Source organism: Miniopterus natalensis, chromosome 4, assembly GCF_054644295.1.
Source record: "Miniopterus natalensis isolate mMinNat1 chromosome 4, mMinNat1.hap1, whole genome shotgun sequence".
Classification (NCBI taxonomy): domain Eukaryota; kingdom Metazoa; phylum Chordata; class Mammalia; order Chiroptera; family Miniopteridae; genus Miniopterus; species Miniopterus natalensis.
The window spans coordinates 68,451,506-68,460,099 of record NC_142084.1 but is presented as its reverse complement, the minus strand read 5'-3'; the positions used below and the strand labels follow the sequence as shown (position 1 = coordinate 68,460,099).

General features: G+C 45.3%; 1 protein-coding gene across 1 annotated transcript; it reads right to left on the bottom strand.

The window, feature by feature from the left end:
- Nucleotides 1-1,044: 1,044 nt before the first annotated feature.
- LOC148093356 (olfactory receptor 7A17-like) lies at nt 1,045-1,992 on the bottom strand. Its single transcript, XM_087816172.1, has one exon. The coding sequence runs from the start codon at nt 1,990-1,992 to the stop codon at nt 1,045-1,047; it is 948 nt and encodes a 315-aa protein (XP_087672298.1).
- Nucleotides 1,993-8,594: the final 6,602 nt, after the last annotated feature.

Here is an 8,594-nt window from a genome sequence, read left to right as displayed (position 1 = left end):
ATAAGAGAGACATATATTGGAAGAAAGTGATAATGATCATTCACCATCCCTTCCAGGCTTATGGAAAATTTAGAAATGGGATCTATATTCTTTATAGTAATGAAAAGAGTCCTATCAGAGGCAGCACTGAAAGTTCTCAAGCAGGAACATAAAGATAATTCAATACAACATGGAAAAATACCAACCAAACTTCAATCATATGAATAAACCACTTTATGAATATGCATCATTCCTCCATACTCCAATGAGTAGATGTACATCATGAAGAAGAACTATTTTACACAGTAATACAATGTGTGATTTTTAAATTTACTTCATGTATTGAAACTTATCTGTGATATTTGGGTGGTATTAGGTCAACCTATTTATTGAAACGTGTCTTTCAATGAAGAGTCCTCTTGGAGACAAATGTTCGATAATCACTTTGCAAGTGGCTAAGGTAGGGATTGTGAACACTGAGCTGAGAGAGAACAGGATCTTAAAGAGGAGAAGAAACACCAGTCACTAGGTATTAAACACACCGGCATGTTAGAGTCCACATTATCAGGAAGAGCAGTTAAGATGGTGATATACAAAAGAATGTCAGACATAACAGTTAAAAACAGAGGTCTCTGATTTTCCTTTCATAAAATTGTGTAAATTGCCTTGGTCATTAGGGTAGTTTTTTCCACAGGAGTAGTATAATTCAGGATGATTGTTTTTGTAAAAACCAATTATTTGGTGATATATATGTCATTTTAGCCAAATTATTCTAAAAATATCCATGTTTTCTTATTAGGTAAATGGGATTTTCCAAATTGTTCCAATCCATGATGGAAATAAATTTAAGAAAGTAGAAAAACAACCAGGAGAAAAACTGATGGATATCACACAGAGCAGAAAGCTTAATTGAGTTACGTAAATTGAATAGAGAAGATGAGGTCAAAGAAATAGAAATTCCAGGAAATAAATAGAAAGAGCAAGTTCTACTTCCATAGTCTGAAGACAATCAGAATATCCAATTCAGAGCCTTTGACCTGGGCAGTCATGGGCAGGCCTTCATCCTTAGGACAATGGCCTGCTTGTAGTTTCCTTCACAAAGAATGTTTTCAGGGCCTGTTTGATGTCTTTGTTCCTGAGACTGTAGATGAAGGGGTTCAGCATGGGTGTGACCACGGTGTACAACACAGAGGCCATTGCACTGGCGTGTAAGCTGTGAGTAGCAGCAGAGCTGAGGTACACGCCCAGCATTGTACAATAAAATAAGGAGACAACCGAGAGGTGAGAGGCACAAGCAGAAAATGCTTTATACTTCCCCTGAGCTGATGACATTCCGTGTATGCAGGACACTATCTTAGAGTAAGAGTAAAGGATCCCAGCGAATGACCCACCACCAAGCAGGAGAGCTGAAAAATACATCACCATGTTATTTAAAAAGGTGTCTGAACAGGCAAGTTTGATCATCTGGTTGAGTTCACAGAAAAAGTGGGGGATTTCCAAGTCCATGCAGAAGGACAGTCTTAACACCATTAAGCTTTGTGGCATGGAATTCAGGAAACTCATGATCCAGGACGCCAGAACCAGCAGTCCACGGAGCCAAGGGTCCATGATGACCATGTAGTGCAGGGGGTGGCAGATGGCCACATACCTGTCATAGGCCATCACGGTCAGGAGGAAGACATCCAGCCCTCCAAAGAGTAGGAAAAAATACATCTGGGTGACGCAGCCTGCGTAGGTGATGGCTCTGCTCTGCGTCTGGATGTTCACCAGCATCTTCGGGACGGTGGTGGAGGTGAGGCAGATGTCCACCAAGGACAGGTTGGACAGGAAGAAGTACATGGGCGTGTGGAGGCGGGAGTCGGAGCCGACGGCCAGCACGAGGAGCAGGTTTCCCAGCACGGCCACCAGGTACATGGAGAGGAACAGCCCGAAGACGAGGGGCTGCAGTTCTGGGTCCTCTGAGAATCCCAGGAGAAGAAATTCTGAAATCTGTGTAAGATTCACTGGTTCCATGTGGAGGAGGCGACTACCAGGAAAGAGGAAAATGACATGACTAATTTTCCCACAAACTTGCATTACTCACATATGGGAAATGCTGCAATTCATACACTGCCCTGGAAATTATTTGGTCTGAGTCAGCCAAGGCAACTGCAGGTGGGACTTGAAATTCAATAAACCTAGGAGTTTTTTTCATAGCTAACTTTTTTTTTTTTAATATGTCTTTATTGATTTCAGAGAGGAAAGGAGAGGGAGGGAGAGAGAGATAGAAACATCAATGATGAGAGAGTCATTGACCAGCTGCTTCCTGTTCGCCCCCCAACTGATCGGGCAGATACCCACGCATGTGCCCTGACTGAGAATCGAACCCCGATTGCCTGGATCCTAGGTCGACGCTCAACCGCTGAGCCAAGCCCGGCCAGGCATAGCTAACTTTTAAACTGATAATTTTGTATGGCCTGCAAATGATGTTATAAATATCCCAAAGGCGCTAGGCAGAAAAGGTTCCCCATCCCTGGCATAAAGTATATGTCACCTTCAGGAGAAGTGGACATGTTGTCTTTTCTATCTTGTTCTGCTCCTGCTGGTGGTTTAGACTTCATGCCCCAGAACCTGGTCCTTTTCTGGCTGGCATTTGGGTAAACACCTACTTACCCCCCCGTTTTTTTAAAGAAAAGTATGTGGTCCTGAAAATTTTTTGTTTAACGTGAGGAGGAAGGCAGACACAAGGCTATGCGTGAAAGTGTGTGCCCCGCAGAGAGACTGGCCGTGCAAAGGCCCTGAGGAAGGTGCTTGTTGTAAATATTTAACTCAAAAGAAGTGAAGCCAGTTTGTAGGGTGAGTGAGCGTGAGGGACAGTGATGAGAAGTGGTGTCAGACAAGTTGAGCAGTGAGGTGGCCTCTCTGCTGCTGCTGAAACCTCAGGCACAGGGACTTCCTCGTCCACACTGCCTCTCATACGTTATTAATATTGTTGCAAAGGTGCCCCGGGAATGGGAGAGATCCCCTCCTTAGAGCCTCCCCTCCACTGAGTGCTGGCCTCATACCCTAAGAGCCACCTTGGAACATGAGTGCAGCTATCCCTGCTCTGAGGACTGCTCACATCCAACACACACACACACACACACACCCCACTCCGTGGCCTCCTAGGTAGTGCTCCCATGTCCGTCTCACCCCAGCCACACGGATTTTGCTGGGAATCCATACGACCCAAGCTGGCCAGGCCAGCGATCTTTCGCCTGTCAAATGTAGAAATGTTTCCAGAAATTCCAATTCTTAAGCCTTCCGTAGACAAATAGACTTGGGGTTCCATGCTGGGATGCCCATTTTCTGCCCTGTGCTTAATCAAACACACAAAGTAACCTGTTTAACCAAAGGAGAAGGTGCAGAGATCGGGGCGGAAGAATGAAGCGGATGAGGAGGAGGGGAGATGTCAGAAGCTCAGGGGTCCCCGAGAGACTGCGAGGAAGAAAAATCCTGCTTCTGGCAGCACTTAAAGCCTTAACACATTCCGCTGACGCCAGCAAAATAGAGAGAACAAATATCAGCTTGTCCGGGAGGCCAAGGTGCCTCGCGCACGGTCCGCCTGACAGCTGAGCGGGGCTGACCGGCTCTCACGCGGACAGGAGCCAACGCTGCGCTTGCACCAGCCCGGGAGACGAGCGTGCTGTCCCCTGGCGCGGCCCTTTGACCGGCTAGCTTTGTGGGGCCCATAGGGGACAGGCCAGCCCCTTTCTCCCATTGCTTTTGCACCCTTCAGCTCGGGAAAAAACCAGAAGTGCAGCCACATTGATTTGGGTTGGAACCTTTAAACTGGCAGCAATTTTTTGGCAGAAAAGTGTTGCAATTTTGGAAAACAACCTGGCATCAGCTCTAAGTATCACAAATAATGATATTATTTAACTCAGAGTGTCTCAGGCTCAGCACTGTTCACATTCAGGCCAGACTGTTCTGTGGTGAGGTCGGTCCTGTGCACTGAAGGTGGTTTAGAGCATCCCTGCCTCCACCCACCCCTCTCCAGTATGACAGAAAAAATCTTTCTGGACATAGCTCAGTGCCACATGGGGGATAAAATCACCCCAATCAGACCACAGTTTACATTTAAAAGTTTAAACATATTTTAATAGCATTGATATGACAGCAATTTAATGATATAGAGATGAAAGATCATCAAAAGTGTGAGCAGCAGTCACATTATGTATGAAGCCTCATGTAGTCACTGAAATAAATACACTACCCAGTCAAGCAAGCACACAACAGCCTCTTGCCTCTGGACAGCTAAGCTGAATTAGCTCTCAGGCGACAACAGGTAAATGTACTTGGCTTCCGTTCTCTGTGACCCTCTCATGCAAGGTCAGCTGTGTTTGGGGGCTCACCTGGGAAGATCCCTGAGAGGAAGGTCACTGTGGGGATGTCTGAACCCCTCCCTGATGCATAGTGATAGACACCAAAGCTCTGCTCCCAGGGAAGACAGCAGGAAGGTGGGAAGCACCCTTCTCCAGCCCGAATCAGGGCTCCAAACAAAGGGCAATACAAACAAACATAACCGTGTTCCTCCCAGGCTACGTTTACACTCGCTGAGGGACTGGAGACGAGGAGATATTTATAAATCCCTCTACCTGCTCCTCAGGCACATTTCCCTCTTGTTACTCCAAACTCTAGACACACGAGTCCCCAGTGGAAAAATGTTCTCGACAGAAAGAAAATTATTCCGGATTTTCTGTTACCTATAGACCTGATAAAAGTTTATGAATTCAGTGTTTTGTTTTGTGTTTTTTTGGTTGTTTCTTTTTTAACTCCTTCTCCATGAAGTTCTCCTCTCCTCCAGATCTCTAAATCTCCTAGAACCTCCTCTCAACTCTGAGTTCCATTTTCTCCAAGTCTAAGACAGGAACCCGCCCGCATTAGGCCTCTCCCGCCTTCAGCACTGACTTCGGGTGGAGACATAGTCCTGATATCTCTGGAAAATTTCTGTTTTCATTTTCAACAAGTTGATCCTTTTGACAAGAAACCTTGGCCACCACATGCATTGTCTTCCTGACACTTGTGCCATAACGATTAGGAATTTCATACTTCCGTCCCAAGTTAAGAACTGTCATTTAGGCCCTCATTATAAAAATGATTGTTAATTCTGAAAGATATACTTAGATCACTTTATTCACTATAAACGGAGCTTAGCACCCTTAAAGGATTGTCTGATTTAAGTTTTATAAACAACTTATTAATGTGAAAGCACATTTATGAACTCTGTTCTCCATTGCAGAAACGGGACCTGCAAATGAAGTCCCATTGCATAGTGATCGGCCCAAAGTTAATATCTGAGTTTGTGATGGGCCTTGATTATAATTGTGTCAGATGCTTCTAGGGCAGTGGTTGTCAACCAGAAATAATTCCCCCCTGGGGATGTGTGGCAATGTCTGAAGGGATGCCACTAATACCTAAAATCCACAGGAAAGCACCCACCACCCCAAATTAGTATCCTGTCCCCAATGTCAACACTGACAAGGCGAGAACACCTGCTCTAGACCAGCACTTGTCCACTTCATTACGAATAAAAATCCCCAAAGTCTGTGGTTCAAATGCAAATTCTGATTGATCATGTCTCCAGTGGGCCCCGAGACTGTATCTCTGACAAGCTCCCAGGTGGTGGTGCTGCAGGTCCTCCTGGTCTGTGGACCACAGTGTGAGGAGCTAGGCTGTGGCTCTGTGTCAGAGTCACCTGTAAGTGGTTCTAGGTCTTCTGAACCAAAAATCATCTTTGCACATAATTTTGAAGGAATAGTGTACTCACTTATTCCAGAGGTTGTGCTGAATTCTGTGTTCGTTTCTTAGAATAAGGGCCCTTCAGTGACACAAAATAATGCACTTCTGAAAAGGGCTTTGCAGCAGGCAGAATGTGGGCCTCCAGAGATGTCCAGGTCCTTATCCCCAGCACCTTCGAGTATGATACGTTTTATATCAAGAGAGGGTTAGGGCAGCAGAGGGACAGGCTTGCTAATCGACTGACCTTAGGGTAGAAGATGAGCCAGGCCCACCCCGGTGGGACTGAGGTAACCACCACGGTTCTGTAAATGGTGAAGAGACAAAAGAGTTGGCCTCAGGGAGATTCTGAAACTGCTGCCCCATGGGCTGTGAGACGGAGGAAGGAAGATGAGCTGAGGAATGCAGCTGGCCAGCAGCTCTACAGGCATTAGAGAGGGTCAGACTCTCCTGAGACTTGGGAAGGAGTGCAGCCCTGCAGGCATCTTGAGATTAGCCAGGGAGACTCCTCTTGAGCTTCTGACATCCCGACTGTAAGAGCGTATATTTGCTTGCGTTAAGCGACTAGTGTGCAGCTATAGGATTCTAATAAAGACATTTATTAGTAAAATTTGTCTGAGGGACCTGAGTTTAAGTGTATTCCTTCATTAGCTTCCGTTGGGTCAGGGCATTTTATGTTAAAAGCACACGTGAAGTAGAAAAGAACTTTTATTAATAAGCTGATGAACAGAATAGATTCAATGACATGGAAGCACAGACCAGACTGACGAATGTCAGAGGGATGGAGGAGGGCGGGGGGTGGAGGGGGAGAGAGTAACCAAAGAATTTATATGCATATATGCACAACCCAAGGACACGGACAATGGTGGGGAAAGGGACTGGGGAGGGGAAAGGGACTGGGGAGGGGGATAGGACGGGATGGAATTGGTCATTGCGCAGAAAAGGGACATCTGTAATATTTTAAACAAAAATAAAATAAAATAAAAAAGAACTTTTAAATAGATTTGGAGATATTCACCCCATTAGCTACAGTGAAGTCCTCATTGCACAAATGTAAACTGAGTCCGCTGCTTCTGTGGTATTAAGATTTAAGGTACTATGGGTGACTTCTACTTCCCCATCTATATAATTTAGTGACGTTGTTTCTCAGCACCCTATATCTTTGCCTAAAAGTCTGTCAGTCCTCAATTGTTCTTCCCCGACTGCACGACAGAATTTCTCATGAAAAGCAGGGAACGCAGTGCCACTGGGGGAAAAGGCTGAGTGTGGGACAGGAATTCCTACCAATTGTTCCAAGGGAGAAAGTAAACTGGTAACAGGTCCAAGAATATATGCAGCCTTGCTAGAAATAAACTAATTCCAAGCGAAACTATTTAGTTTTATTAACTAGTACTCCTTCCTGTGAATACCCAGCATGAGAGAAGATGCCGCCATGAATGCCTGACCACATGCTGTTGGGAAGCACCGTCCCCCCCAGTGGTCAGGATCTTTCCAATCAATTGAAACATGCTCAAACACACCCCACCCTTGAAATTTAATACAAACACTCTCAGTCCATGGCACTGTTCTTTGCAGCTGATACCCTATTTTCTTCTCTCTGAACAGCAAAACATCTCAGGTATGTTCTCATCTTACTACAACCATTTTATGCATCTCACTCATTCTACAGCGTCATCTAACTGGACTCCCTTCCCATCACTTAATTGTCAGCTAAGGTCCTTGTAGTGCAGATTCATCAAACAAACACATCTTTATTACTCTATTAAATAAATGAATTACAAATTGTTACTTAACCGAGAACGTAGACACCATGCCTCTTGTCTCTGGGCTAGACTGTTTGGGCTCCCAGGTGACTCAGGGAAAAGGTGGCAGGTTCCGTCCTCTCTGACCCTTTCCTGATGTACCTGCTGGGCTCCCAGACTCACCTGGGTGGGGTCTCCGAGAGGAAGGTCTCCGTGTGGAAGACTGAATTGCTCCCTGGATGGTTGATGGTGAAGGCTGAAGCTCTGTCCTCACACAAGACATCAGCAAGGAGTGAAGCAGCAGTTCCTGAGCCAGCTTAAGAATCAAACACAACGACCATGTCCTGTCCCCCAGCGTTGTGCAAGCTGAGGGACTGCGCAGGGGAGATATTAACAGCTCTCTATATCTGCTCATCAGGCACATTTCCCTCAGGTTATTCCAACTCCTAAGCATGTGATTTCCCTCTGGGCCTCTGGAGTAAGCAGAAAGGAAATTTTTCCTAATGACTCTCTGACCCCCAAGAGACAAGGTTGGAAGTCGAGTGAACTCAGTTTTTATGACTCCTTGTCTTGCTCACATGCTTTCCAGAGGTCTAACCTTCTATGGCCTTATCCCATCCCTGACCACATTTTCTTCAAAGTCTGATTTGGGGTGGGGCACAGACCTGGTATCTCTGGAAACTTGCCATTCTCTTCAACAAGGCAGAACTGTGCTCCTCTGAGATGCAATCTTGGGCACCACACTGTTTGGCTTCCTTACACATTTGTCAAAATAATTAGGGGCTATTGCTTATATCACCAGTTAAGAGCTTTCATTTAGGTGCCTCATAAAATACTTACTAATTGTAAGAGATACATTTTGATATTTTTATGCCACATGACCTGAGCCTAACATTTTAAAGGAATTGTCTGATTTAAGTTTTAGAAAAGTCCATTTTATGAGGTAGTATTATGAACTCTCTTCCTTATGGCAGAAATAGGGTTTGATGGAGTTTACCGATCTCCTCAGAGTTCAAACTAATAAGAGGTGGGGTATTCATTGGAATTCTATCAGGATGCTTTTAGTTTTCACTGCGGGGCACTGGTTCTCAACCAGAGGTGACTTTGCCTCGGGCT

Bases quoted from the DNA above. Each gene is read 5' to 3' on its own strand.
- LOC148093356 (XM_087816172.1), bottom strand. From the start codon at position 1,992: ATGGAACCAGTGAATCTTACACAGATTTCAGAATTTCTTCTCCTGGGA.